The sequence below is a fragment of the Neoarius graeffei genome, chromosome 2, assembly GCF_027579695.1.
Source record: "Neoarius graeffei isolate fNeoGra1 chromosome 2, fNeoGra1.pri, whole genome shotgun sequence".
NCBI classification, from domain to species: domain Eukaryota; kingdom Metazoa; phylum Chordata; class Actinopteri; order Siluriformes; family Ariidae; genus Neoarius; species Neoarius graeffei.
In genome coordinates, this window is record NC_083570.1 from 103,554,041 (window position 1) to 103,569,489 (window position 15,449).

Genomic DNA, 15,449 nt, shown 5'->3' on the forward strand with positions numbered 1-15,449 from the left:
GGAAGAGGTTCCAGGATGAGACCTCAGAGGAAGAAGGTCAGGAAGACAGTGCAGAAACAACATTTCGAAATACTGTATTTTTCACTGCCCTGGAGCAGATAATAAGTGACTTGGACACTCGGTTCCAAACCATAGCAAATATTGTTGAAGAATTTGCAGCTACACATAAAGTTGGGCAGATAAGTGACAGTATTGTTTCTTCTCTGTGTTGGCCACTGATAATTAAGTATGCAAGGGACCTCACACCTCAGTTTGAGAATGAAATCAGGCATCTTATTCAATATTTTCTGCTACTTTCCACTCTGACTGCACCTGTCTTTCTCTCCTAAATGCAATTTACGAATTGCAACTCCAGAGCATTTTTGGAGAGGGTTGCATTGCCCTTAGGATTTTTTGCACACTCCCATTTACTGTTGCTGGTAGAGAAAGGGTATTTAGTAAGCTGAAACTGATCAAGAGCTATCTGAGATCAACAATGGCTCAGGAGAGGCTGAATAATCTTGCAGACGTTTCAATCAAAAGCAAGTTGGCTCTGTCACTTGAATTTAAAGACTTGATCAACGATTTTGCAACCAAGAAGGTTCAGTGTTTGTCTTTTGGAATTTGAATCCTTGGTGTTAAAAATATTCTCGCGCTTCTGTTTTCGATGCATCCATTTGCAGGCAGCATGGTATGACCAAATTGTTGATGTAAAATTTATGAGCGTGTTAAATAAATGTTCCCCTCTGTTGCACAACAAAGCACATAAGCCACTTTAAAAATGCATGTAGAGTATGTACAGTGGTTATCTAGCTCATTGTTGTTATTGCTCAAGTCTTTATCTCTCACCTCATCTCATTATCTCTAGCTGCTTTATCCTGTTCTACAGGGTCGCAGGCAAGCTGGAGCCTATCCCAGCTGACTATGGGCGAAAGGCGGGGTACACCCTGGACAAGTCGCCAGGTCATCACAGATAATTTATTTAATGTATAATTTAATTTATTTAATCACTTGATGAATGTTGAGTTTTTTTCACTGGATTGTGGATTACTGTATTTCCAGGGGTTTTTTTTTGTTTGTTTGTTTGTTTGTTTTGTTTTGTTTTTTCTATTAAATTGGCACAGCCAAGAAAAAAAAAAACACAAATCATGTAATTTTCTTCAATGAATTAAATAATTATTCATCAACCTAGAAATGTAACTGCATATAATGAGTCAGTACATGAAGGAGACATCAGGATGAATTTGGAAATCTGTTTGAGACACCAAGGCCAGCCTACATGAAGTTTATACTTATCTACGAGCTCCAGCCTGGGGAGGTCTCGAACTAAAGACTGACACTGAGGGGTGAAAAGTAATATCAGGGTATGGACCTTGTGCGCGTGATGTCATGGTCGCATGATTATCTGTTTACACCGCCATATTGGGGATCACGCTTTCGCAAGTTTGATAGTGATACCCGCTGTCGCGATGTCTTCTTCTCAAGTCTGCCTTTTGACTTATGCTGAATCCCTGGATATCACAGCAAAAAATTGTTATAGAGATAAGATTGCTGCCTTAGGGGTCGACCCATATATGATTAGTAAGAGTGAAACCAAATCTGCGCTTGATTGTTCAAGTAATGAGCTGCCAGACGTAAGTTACCCCAATGTATATCATTATCTAATCAACACGCCAGGGGGTTACAGTGGTCAGTCACTAAAAGCCTACAAGTCACTAGAAGCTTACAGATATTTCTCCTCAGGATGGGTACGGAACGTGCTAGTTCATATGCATGAAAAGCGTTTTGTTATTTCTTCACAGGTGTGTACCATTCATTGACTTTTCAGAATAGATCTTATTTGCATACTGCTATTATCGAATCATGTAGCATGATACTGTTTTTTAATTAGTAGTAGTACTAACTATTATGTATAGATATTACTAGATCTACTACTAGTTTTAGTAATGGCAATGTAGAATGCCACGAGTCAAGGATTTAGGAAACATAAAATTGAAAATGCACAAGTGTATCATGTTTATTACAAAAATGTATATTATTTATGCGTTATACTGAAACAGTTAACGTTACAGGGGTAGAAGCTACTTGCCTGACACGAAATGTTGGGCACACAATCTCGAGTGTTCGCTTGGTTCCCAGTCAACACGTTTAACGGCAGCAATCCACTTCTTCCTCCGCTCTTGATCAGCGGGGAACCGGTAAAATGATAAACCCTCCATGCTTTTTCTGTTTGAGCACCCGACTGCCACACAACAAGCCATTCTGACTGAAAATTTTAATCAATCTCCAAAAATGTCCACGTGTGAAGTGAGCTGCGGCTTGATACCCAATATGGCGGGTATCAAACAAACTTGACCTCTGACCTATGATGTTGGTGCACAAGGTCCATAAACAAGGTCTGTGTCTTCTGTGATCAATTCAGTAGAGGTGTTCAGATCCAGTGGGTCATTACTGGTGTCTGACAAGCTCAGATTTTGTTGAATGAATAACTCCCTAACACTAATAATTAATTAAAAGCACTAATAACACTTCCTCTGGATAAACTAAGGGAAGTGATTTATTTATTTATTTATTTATTTATTTATTATTTTATTTTATTTTTTTTTTTTGCAGGGGTGGATGAAGGGAGTGTTTATTATATTTTTTTAGAGGGCCCAAAATTTCTAGCAGCGCCCCTGCATAGTAAATTGTAACTTGTCTTTTAGTGTCGGAAATTCACTACAAAAGTAATACTGATGATTTTTCTAACAGAATATTGATTTGATTTCAGTCTGAGTAACATCCAGGTTTACAGTTGTGATTAATACAGTAGGTGTAACAGCATTTCCATAACCATCACACCAGTCCCCAATTCACCAATGAGTGAAAGCAACATGAAGCATTCCACTTACTCTCTTTTAAACATTAATGCTTTATTATTTAATTCACATCCTCACTGTCGATACTTTCTCTCGAATATTATTATTTTTATTATTATTATTAGTCTTTATAATGAATATATATAATATTAATATTATATATATTACTGTCCATAACAGATACTGAGACAGGTGCTTTGGTGATTTCTTTATGATGTACATGAACAATAATGTGCAACAAAAGTGTTTCATGATTCAAAGGCTTTTATTAATAACTCAAAGCAGGACATTGCAGTGATACACACACTTAACACATATGGAAGTGATCATTAAGAAGAAGAGTTGAGTTAAACTGAGGAGTGTGTGAGCTCACATGTTAATAACACAAATGAAATGATGAAAGTGGGACATTTGAGCAGTAAAGGCCACATGTAACACACAGTGAAGCAGTAGAAGGTGAGCTGAGTAAAGTGTGTGTGAGCTCACAGCTCTGAGCACTGCTCTGTGTTCACTCTGCCCACCACAGTAGGTTGGTTGTCTTTGGAGGCCTCACAGGTCACCACCTTGTTCCTCCACTGCTCCGGGTGGAGGCTCAGCGTGCTGCTCCAGCTGTAGAGGCCGTCCGCGTGCAGAACGGCGGTGCTGCGGCTCTCCCCCGAGCTCCAGCTGCTCCCATCAACCTTCCAGCTCAGTGTCCAGTCCGAGGGGAAGCCCTTGTCGGCCACACACATGAGTGTGACCTTCTCCTGCTGCAGCTCCACACTGGAGGGAGGCAACACCGTCACACTGGGCTGAGTGACACCTACACACACACACACACACACACACACACACAGAGTTGAGACAGGAATGGACAGCTGTCAGTCACTCAGGCTTCGTTTCAGCTCACTGTGTGTTTCACTTCCCTTTATATCTTACAGAGCAGAACTGAGTTCAGTGGAGCATCACAAACGTTTCACTCAATTCAAACACTTTTACATCTTAGATCTATAATCATTTATATTACAGTTATCCCTGGACAGGAAAATTGAATTAGACCAAGTATTCAGTCATTAAAAATATGAAGCTCATTTTATAACATGAATAAGCCACATTTAAAATACAGAATATTTACCACTTAAGCAAATTCAGTTTTGGTTTCTACATTTAAATCTGTATTTGGACTCACAGTCTCTAAGATATTAAATGTCGTTAAAATAATTCAACAAAATGTCATCTGTAATTTGCACAATGATATCGACTTTGCTTTTAGATTTAAATTATAATTAACTACCAGCAGTAGAATCAAATACATTTAAGCTTTAAATTATAATAAACAACTGCCAATATAATCAAAGACATTTTTCAAACTTCTAAAATAAGGGAAATTTGAGAAACAGAAGGACGTGATACAAAAATCACATCTGTTCTGGATTTGGAGGAAAAATAAATCCAAAATATATTCTTTACACATTACAACATGAATCTGAACACACTCCATTTCAGTCATTAATCTGAACACACTCCATTTCAGTAATTAGTAAACAGGTTACTTACGGCCCACAGACAGTTTGGTTCCTCCACCAAAAGTCCACCACAGTGATACAAACAGGTTTAGCGGCCGTACAAAAACCCTGCTGCTCTAAACTCACTGCTCTCTCCATCCATTTAAACCTCTTATTACAAAACAGCTACAAAACACCAACTTCTGCTCACATCAGCTGATTAATACACTAACTCTCTGACTGTTTTACTACATTTTACAGTTTTTTTTTCTTTTTAAACACCAAGATTGTCAATCTAAACTGAGGATGCAATTAGTGAGTGAGAAACACAAATAAATTACACAAAATAAAAGTTGAAATTTCACAAAATGTAGAACTGCAATTGCACAGGATTTACCCAGAATGCCTCATGGAGTAAAAATGCTGATGTACTCATGAGAAATTTACAATATATGACTGAATGTGTGGAGCTAAAGTGAGAATAATTCCTCCACTGCTTCTGTAGACTGATAGAAAGTTATGATATGATATTTAAGTCCGACAATAAACTAAAGATTAATTTACAGTCAAAATATGAGTGTGTATTTACTCACTGCCAACATTGATGCTGCTTCTTCCACCATAAATCCACTACAGTGAGAAACTCATTAACATTCAGTACAAACACCATCCAGTGAAAGTAGAAGCTTCTCTCTCTAATTCACTTATTTATGCATCTTAGACCTCAAAGTGTTTTACAGAAAATCTCCATCTGACCCCACAAGTAAAATTCACACAATAACTCTGTAGTAGTGTGAGAATTACAGTAAGATTGGGGGAATGTGGTAAAGGTGTTTCCATACTTAGAGGACACTTTGCATTGGCAGCACATGCTTCAGTGCTCTGGGAGTGTTTATAGCGCTGTGACTTTAACACTTCATGACTGAGAGCTGCTGCTACAGCAACTTCACCCACAGCTACCATGACTTTGATCCCCGTCTTCATCTGGACACTGATCCTCTGGACTCAAGGTCAGACATGGCTTTGCCTTTTATATTTTAAACAAACTCTTCAAGACAATACATTTTTCAGGTTTGTCTCATGATTATTCTTTCAACAGTTTCTGTATCATACTTTTTTTTCAGAATGCAGAGGTCAAGTCACAGTAACTCAGACTCCTGCAGTGAAATCTGCTCTTCCAGGAGAAACAGTCACCATCAACTGTAGAACCAGTCAGGCAGTGTACAAGGATTCAAATGGCCACTACTTATACTGGTATCAGCAGAAACCTGGAGAAGCTCCTAAACTCCTGATTAAATTTGCAAATCAGCGACAGTCAGGTTTTCCAGCTCGTTTCAGTGGCAGTGGATCTGGATCTGATTTCACTCTGACCATCAGTGGAGTCCAGACTGAAGATGCAGGAGATTATTACTGTCAGAGCTGGCATGATATCTCTGGTTACTGGTTCACACAGTGTTATAGAGTCGTACAAAAACCTCCCTCAGTCAGATTGTAGAGAGACTGCACTGCTGCAGCTGGGAGAGACTGCAGGTGCTGAGTTGGAGGATGTGATACGGCACAATGACCCTCTGTGGAGGAGAGGAACCACACCACACTAACTCACAACTCACATTAGAAATCTCTCAATAATCATCACACCACACTGCACACAGTCCATCACAACCACTACTGAAAGATCAGTGATTATGTTTTTTTCTCGATTGTTATTTGTCATAATTCAAATAATTGGTGGACAATTTTCTCTCTTTTTTCAGCTTCTATCACTAATCCTGCCTCAGTACAGTTTCTCTTTCTGACCTGATGTCAGTTACTGTTATTATTATGCCCAGTGCCTTAGTGTATATCTCCATTTTCTTTCTCTACTCTCTTTCCTGACCTCCTCCAGCATGACCTTCTCCAACTGCCTTCCGACAAACAATAGTTTGAATGTTCTGGACCTGGTCTTCAGCCATTCTTCCTGAGCTCCCGTTATCATTGTTACCCCACTCTCCTTTTCAGATCATTACTTTGTATCCTGCATGTTTGTTCTCCCTGCCCTACCTCCCAGTTTCTATTTATACCTCTCCCTCTCTTCCTGAATCCTCCACACTTTCTCCTTTTCCTTCATGGCTTGCAGCATTTTGTTTCTGCACAGATCTCAACATGCCTGGCAGACATCTTGTCATAGATGGCAGTTCATCACCTGAAACTAAATCTCAGCAAGACTGAGCTGTGCAGAAAACCTTGAGGTATTTTTGGACAACCAACGACCCTTCGTTTCTCATATTCCTCAGCTAATCTGGTCATGCAGGTTTCTCATTTCGATCAGGAGAATCTGGGCAGTTCTGCCCAATGAGGTCATTCAAGAGCTTGTTCAGTACTTTATTATCATGATATTAGTCTACTGTATTCTACACAAGTTTAATCCACTTGTATTTGGACTCAGAACTGAAGAACAGCTCAGACCGTGGCAGAGAGCTCACTTCTCTTAATATCTCAGTTAGTCCATGTAGGAAAAGCTAATGGCTACCGATCTGACAGGTATACAGCCTCCTGACTCATTCAACAATGGATGTTTTGGATGGAAACTGCAAATTACCTCCATGTTTGTGAACTTTTGTCAAACTCAATTTATTGGACTAACAACCACTATCTATACAGGATATAATGTTCAGCACAATGGAAAAGACGTTGTTGTTGTTTTCTCTCTTCATGCTGTTCTCCCTCACTCTCTCCTCCACATGACCAGCTTCTTCCAATCCTGATCATGACCTTGACCTGGAAGAAAATATGTATAAAATCACAATAAATAAATGTGTAAACAGGTATTGCCCTGTCCTAAACAAGCACAAATAAATAATAAATATATGAACATTTCCCATTATCACACAAACTCAGAATATCAGAGTGAACAAAAGCGAATATATTATGTTTCCTTTCACACTGGATTACACTGATATTCTGAGTTTTATTCCTGAAAAGTAGCTGGATATCATTCAGTTTCAGATGAGTGAAGTTGGAAGAAAATGTATGAACACTAACCTGTTCCTTATCCAACCATAACCACTAATTTTTGGGACATTGTTCAGACCACACTGAAGAAAAGAAGCCTTTATTTGTCACATATATATTACAGCAGAGTGATAATTCTTTACTTCATGTGTCCCAGCTTATTAGGAAGCTGGGGTCAGCCATGATACAGCGCCCCTAAAGCAGAGAGGGTTAAGGGCCTTAATCAAGGGTCACTTGGCAGTGCTGAGGCTCGATCCCCTGACCTTCTGCTCTGTTACTCAGAGCCTTAACCACTGAACCGCTACTGCAACACTACAGAGAAACAAAACAGTTTCAAATCATATTTGCGACCTAGATACAAGAACAGTGATCCCTGAAAATACAGTATAGTTTAAAAAATACATATCCTGAATTTATTTAAAATTATTCACCTTTTCGTTTTACACACTTGTGCACATTTATACATGGAAACATTGTAACGTTGATTAACGACGGCCACATTCAGTTCAGTAAGACGTAGCGCAGTACATATTTCCCATCCAGTCAATTAGGTTTTGTTTGTTTGTTTTATCCCTGAATTCTAATTGCTGTTTTATTGCTTTTGTCCAAGGAGATATACATTAAAGTGTCTAAAGCACATCTTATGTTCCAGGAAGTTTGCATGATCAGGACCTTCAGGATAGGAGCCTGATCTTACACACACACACACACACTCAATATCTCTCTCTGTCTCTCTCTCTGTGCAGTTGGATGAGATTTTTGGTCTTGAATCAGACTCTATTACTGCCTCGATATGTGATTCCCCCCGTCAATCTGTCAACATTTTGTGTCTTTCAGTGTCTTCACTCCTGTCATGGTTTCTGACTATTTTTATGTTTTCTCAGAGATCAGATTATTCTTCAGCAGAGGTGGACAGTAACAAAGTACATTTCCTTGAGTACTGTACTTAAAGTATCTGTACGTTACTTGAGTATTAATTTTTTTCCCTTACAAAAATTAACCATGGTTTTACTATGAAAACTAACCATGGTTTTTTGGGTAACCATGAAAACCATGGTTCATGACTATCGTTTAACCATGATTTAACCATGGTTTCACTATGGTATAATCTTTGCACCCAATCGTTTCAACCCAATTGTTTGGGCTAAGATAACCTAGTGTTGAGTTCGTGCAATATTAGCCCAGTGGTTGGGTTAAAGTTGAGTTATTTTTGACCCAGTATTTTTAGAGTGTATTATTATTGTTTTTGTTGTTGTGGATGTACTATATGCATTTTACCTCAATGTTCACTTAAATTGTTAGGTTCTAAGTAAATGTTAATGTATCTGGGCTGTTAATTGAGATCCTTCTCTACAGCATTGACTGTTGGACGAAAGCATGGTAATACTACAGTTAGTGCATCCTTTTAAAAACCATACTATCCCTTTTTAAACTAATTTCATAGTTACTGTGACCTATTACACATACAACTATGATGCTACCACAGCTACTGCAGTACTATGGATAAACCACAGTAATGCTATGGTTGGTTCATAGTACTTAGAATCACCATGAAATACCATAGTAGAACCATGGTTACTACCATGGATGAACCATAGTAATACTATGGTTGGTTCATAGTACTTAGAATAACCATGAGATACCATGGTAGAATCATGGTTACTACATAAAAACCATAGTATAACCATGGTCACTACATAAAAACCATGGTAAAACCATAGTAAACCATGGTAGATTTTCGTAAGGGTTTTGGCAACTTATGACTTTAACTTCACTACATTTGAAAAACAAATGTCGTACTTTTCACTCCACTACATTTCTATCAAGGCCCTCGTTACTTGTTATGATGAAGCAGCTTTGAAAGTGGATGTTTTTTCTTTTCTTTTATAAAATGTGATTGTTTTTGTTTTTTTCCACAGGTGACACTGAGACAGCCTATCAGTAATCACGAGGGTCACGCCACGTCCATAGACTGTATAAAATCAAGTTCAGTGATTTCTCAGCAACATTATTTAACACAATCAGTTGATGGCAGAATGGAAGGAGGCAGTTCTTCTGGAGAATGCACACAGCCATGGCTATACCTAGAACCCATGTTTCAGTTTTCTGAAAGGATTAAAGATTCATTTCATTTTAAAAGTTTGCTTTGATTGCCTAAAATGTACCACATCACAGCCGACAAAAACTCGCCGTCTGACCTGCGGAAGCATATGTGGCAGATCACAGAATCCAGGGACACATGTCTGCCCGGGGGCATTTTGAGTTATTGACAGATTCAGAAAGTACAGTTTCTAAGCTTTCCAATGATGCCTTCCATGTGGAGATCTGACAATATTTGAAGAATGTGTGGCCGTTTGAAAGTGTATACTTCTTAAAACAGAAAAGGGAGAAAATTGCCCTCAAAGTTTTCCATCTCAGCTACTCTGGGTGTAGGGCAGGCACATAATGGTGCTCATTTGCATGACATTAAGGAACGCTCTACCCCCTACTAGCTAGCATGATACTACTTTCATGTAAACAAAGATTACCACGTCAATTTTCCTTCCATGCAAAGTATGCCCAACACAATTATGAAGTATAAAAATAAGTCCTAAAGTATACTTTAACGTTTTGTGGTTGAAAAATTACTCACACCGTAAGAAAGAAAGATAGCACGATGATGACCATGGGCGCTGCCGGGGGGGGAAGGTTAGAACAATTCTAGGGGCCCAGCACTGCCATGGGGCCCTTTAAGGGGCTGATAATATGCTTTTAATGATTTTAATAAGACTTTTGAAATAACAACAATGCAATATTCCATCTGGTAAAATGAGCTAATTGAACAAGGTTGTCTATTTCTTGAGTTCTTCAACATATTGTCATTTAACCCTCCCCCTTTTGCGAAATGGTACGGTCCAGTTCTGGTAGAAGCGTGATGCGTTAAATCTGTGTGCTGATCAGTGCAACGCTACTTGCTGCTGTGTCGCGGTGCAGCAGCCAGACAGCCAGCAGTGGAGTGCGTACAGTCTATGATCGCTAAATATGAAGAGTGGCTGTCAAAAACGTAAAGAAAGGCAGCTGAAAGCTGAGTGGGACCGGAGAGGCAGGCAACTGGTCACTCAGTTTTTCCCAAAGAAAGGTAGCTATCGCTCACGTGTGTTCAAAATATTAGCGAATGGTAAATGAACAGTATGACCGTGGTTGGATTAGCCTATCAAGAGAACACTTTTACAGTTTGTACAGTGACATTTTTTCCATTTTAATAACTGAACTGACTTGTGTGATAAACAAGATGAAATATTACGTTATGCTGGTGCTAATAACTAGTGCTAATAACCAGTTTCATAACTAATTGGGTGCCCTAAATATGCACAGATTCAGCCTCAGGGGGACCTCCGCCCTACCAAACCACTGAACCCCCCTTTGGAGAAGGAGGTAAGCAGCAATACAACCCATAAATGCTTTAGGATTGAAGTTTTTAATGAGCGAGCGCCATATACAGTTTGCTAGATTAAAGTGTTGCTAATAACGGACACACTCCTGGTCCATGGAGGGGCAACCAATAGTCTAACTCTGCTTACGCTCAAATTTCTGTCTAGACACACTTTGCTTTGAACATATTCCCTTTTTGCAGAACAGTACACATAGCTTCCTACCTAACACATAACAATCCATGGGATTTCCATAGGTATTTTGATGCTGGGTAGAAAACTTTTTCTATGATTTATTAGCAGTCACATCACACATTTCACTACCAATTGTCCTAGCACAAGAAGGCATGTGGCAAAATCTTGAATTTTCATTTGTGATTGTAAATGCACCAGAATTAGTCACTGACCAGTTTTCATCTAGTCCCTGGTAGGTTAATACATAAAATGTAATAACAAAGTCACAAACTCAAGGTCCATGGGCTATCAAAAGTCAAATAATGACAATAGTGCAATTGTGACGAGGGTGGGCAAAGTTGGGGGGCCCAAAATTCTAATCTTTCATGGGGCCCAAAATTTCTGGCGGCGCCCCGATGATGACACAACTAACACAACACTAGTTTCATGTAAAGCCTCGGTGACAACCGTCCGTATGTGCTCCTACAGCCGGTCTACATGCAAAAAACGCAAGAAACACACGGAGAGCGCGCATGAAACGCACGAGAGCGCGCATGTGATGATTTTCGAGCCGCAGAGGTTCTCATCTCATTATCTCTAGCCGCTTTATCCTTCTACAGGGTCACAGGCAAGCTGGAGCCTATCCCAGCTGACTACGGGCGAAAGGCGGGGTACACCCTGGACAAGTCGCCAGGTCATCACAGGGCTGACCCATAGACACAGACAACCATTCACACTCACATTCACACCTACGGTCAATTTAGAGTCACCAGTTAACCTAACCTGCATGTCTTTGGACTGTGGGGGAAACCGGAGCACCCGGAGGAAACCCACGCGGACACGGGGAGAACATGCAAACTCCACACAGAAAGGCCCTCGCCGGCCCCGGGGCTCGAACCCAGGACCTTCTTGCTGTGAGGCGACAGCGCTAACCACTACACCACCGTGCCACCCCGCAGAGGTTCTTTGTCATGTCAAACAAACTCTAAGGGTGCTTACATTTTTTTTTCAGGTTGCAAGACAAACTTACGGCCAACGCGCGTCTTTCTCCATGAACAAAAAAAAAAAAAACGCAGCGATTTGGGAAACGCCAAAAATCACACGGCCAAAAAATCGTACGTCCGGTTGTGACCTAGGCTTAACCAAACCACAACACTCTCCGTTACATGCAAAAATAACCACACAGCCTTAGATTAATAAACTCACCCCATCAGAAAGAGAAACGGCGCCTTGCACACACCAATGCCTCCGATGGAATGTAGTCCTAGAATGGTCCGTGTATCATCCAATCATTCAAGTATTCCATTCAATCTGGAAAAGGAGGTTGCATTTTTTTTTTTGCTAGAAATGGTTATCTCCGATGTAAATACCGTGCGACTGTTTGCTTCGCGGTGTGTCAGGTCCTCTGCGCTCTGTTTAGTAACTCATTCCATAGTGAAGTCACACGCCTGTATGCAGTTAAGTAGCCTGGGCCCGCCCATCCTAAGCGTGATGCAACACGAGGGCCTGTTGCGAGCTCGGAGAGCTTTGAAGTCGCGTTAGCCAGGCTAGCAGTTAAGTAGCCATGCGCTCAGCTCGGATCATACAGCTGATTCGCGAAAAAAAAAAAGACTTAAATCATCATGTGAATGGCCCATATGGTAATTTACCCACACCCCCCAGCAGGCTACAGTCCTGACAAAAACGAGATAATTTGCAACAAAAAATGTATGCTTTTCCAACAAAATAATCTATTATCTGAAATACTGATTGCATTCTTCAAGATCTCAACTTGCACATGATGGAAAAAAAACAAAAATCACAAATTTAAAAAAAAAAAATGCTTCTTTTGCGATTATCTCGGATTCGTTTCAGCCGACATGTGTCCCTGGATCCGGTGAGGGGTCACATATTGAGGTATGTAAATGTTTTATTCCAAGAGAAAGCTTGCAATGAAATCTTATGTGCTTTTATTAGAGCTAGCGATAATGTTGCAATAGCTGTGCAGTCTGGTTATTCAAATTAATTTCTATGGATTTGCTCGCCAAGTTGCCACAGGCTTGTCCATGGCTAATGCTAATATATAGCTAGTTAACTTGGACACTGTCAGTTAGCATGTAAACACACAGTTATGCTAACATGAATAACATTAACTTATCTGAAGGGCTTCCAGAAATATGTTTTAGCATAATCTTGTCAAATAAACAAAATATAGAAATCTTTCTTTGCTAGTAACGTGAGCTACCCAATATAATTTCAGGTTTGAAAAGATTTTGCTAGCATCTCAGGTGGAGATTCACTGACTAGCTAGCTTTACATTAAACCACCATGATTACACAGACAGATTCAAATGTGCATGAATACATACGCTTGCACTCGCATGCGCAGACACACACACACACATGCACACCCGAGACCCGTGAGATGGACAGCATTGTACTAGTCAGTCACAACAAATTGTTGGATTTATTTTTTATTTTGATCTCAGATGATGGGCTTGCAATTTTTTTTTTGTCTTGCTTAAAGTAGCGTTGGGCAGTTATTAAGGTCGAGGTTTGGACCTGAGTTTTAATCAGGTTGATTGTCATTTTTATTTTCTGAGCAAGCTTCATTTACAGCTATTCCACTGTCTTCCTGATTAATATCCACATACATGTGTGCACACAGGATGGCACGGTGGTGTAGTGGTTAGCGCTGTTGCCTCACAGCAAGAAGGTCCGCGTTCGAGCCCCGTGGCTGGCGAGGTCCTTTCTGTGTGGAGTTTGCATGTTCTCCCCGTGTCCGCGTGGGTTTCCTCCGGGTGCTCCGGTTTCCCCCAAAGACATACAGGTTAGGTTTACTGGTGAGTGTGAATGGTTGTCTGTGTCTATGTGTCAGCCCTGTGATGACCTGGCGACTTGTCCAGGGTGTACCCTGCCTTTTGCCTGTAGTCAGCTGGGATAGGCTCCAGCTTGCCTGCGACCCTGTAGAAGGATAAAGTGGCTAGAGACAATGGGATGTGTGCACACACTGCCAGAGCTGGGTAGAACATGACCCTGCTGCTTTGTGGGAGTGGAGAGGAGTGTTACATTTTTTTTTAGAATGAAAATGACAATGGTTATTTTTCAGTACAGTTGTGTGTCATTCTGTAAGATTCTACCAGGTTTTTATTCTCCAGGTTCTACAAGCTAGGCAGAAAATCCAGTCGGTTGTTTCAGAGGCAGCAGGTTTTATAAGCGTTGTGGCAATAATACAGCAATGCACTGACAGAAAATCTAATTTTCATATTTAAGTATTTTTAAAAGCAAAGAGTTCAGTTCTTTAACTTAAGTAAAAATTTGACTGTACAACTTTCACTTGTATCGGAGTAACATTTGACCAGTGGGATCTGTACTTTGACTTAAGTAATAAACTTGGATACTTTTATTCCGTTGTCATTCGGTGTATTTTAAATGTACGTGTTAGATTTTTCATGAGTTAGGCATATTCCAACCAGTCAGAGAAATAAGCAGTAACAGTTCATTTGCATGAACAGCTCTGAGTCCCAGAATAGATCAACACTTTCAGCAGATGTTCATGGTTCTTCAGTTGAACTCACTCAAGCACAACACACAGCGCTGCCCTCGACCTGCTGTTAAAGGTGCTGATCCAAATCACTGTCAAAGACACTTCACGACTGAAAAAAGAGACATGATTTCCACATTTAAGCTTCATTTCAGTACAGCTACACCACTGACTCCACCTCAGTCTGCTAAGCATGTTTTAAAGTGTACACTTCTATTCTAGTGGACTTTACAGCGGCTCTTTCAGAACGAGGTGATCTGAGTGGTGTCGTGGTGGGAGACGGTACAGCCGAACACCTCGGACTCTTCCCAGCATTTTTTGCAGAGGGTCAGAGGGGTGCAGGGTTCTTTTGTTCTTCTGGGCTGGTCAGAACCCCTCATTCACCTTGGCATCATCCATGGTGCAGCTCAGCAGCGCCCCCAGTGGAGAATAGGCTGAGAGCAGGCAGAGCAGCAAGGCTGATACCTCAAAGAGCTGCAGAGAGGAGGGAGGGAGCAGAGACACGGAGGAGTTCACCACCGGACCAGCTGGAGAACATTTGTGTCACTCTGGTGTTTAAACTCAGTGATGTTTCAATAAAATTGTCTGACTCTGGAGCACAGTGTACTGTACACACTGCAGGAGACTGGAGGAGAAATAACACCTAGTGATGGATTAGTGATGAGATTCATCTCTATAATCAGAAAACAATATACATGATACATAAAGATAGTAAGGAAATAACTTTATAATGATGCTCACCTCTAAATCTCCTCTGTAGTCAGTCTGAATCCTGATGGAATTAAAGTGAAAAACTCAATGTCTGTCATTTCTCTACAACAATTATACATCTGTAATTTGCAGGAAATCTCTCATTTTGACTTTCTGACCAGTGAAAGTTTAAACTTCTCTCTCTCACTCACTTATTTATGCATCTTTGACATAAAAGTATTTTACAGAAAATCTCCATCTGACCCCACAAGTAAAATTCACACAGTAACTCTGTAATAATGTGAGAATTACAGTAAGATTGGAGGAATGTGGTAAAGGTG

General features: G+C 40.3%; 1 gene segment (V, D, J or C); it reads right to left on the reverse strand.

The window, feature by feature from the left end:
* Window positions 1-3,319: 3,319 nt before the first annotated feature.
* LOC132870556 (Ig kappa-b4 chain C region-like) lies at window positions 3,320-15,089 on the reverse strand. The segment is given in 4 exon segments: window positions 3,320-3,639; window positions 4,374-4,458; window positions 14,803-14,892; window positions 15,009-15,089. Coding segments are annotated over 4 exon segments (576 nt in total).
* Between the last annotated feature and the right edge of the window lie 360 nt (window positions 15,090-15,449).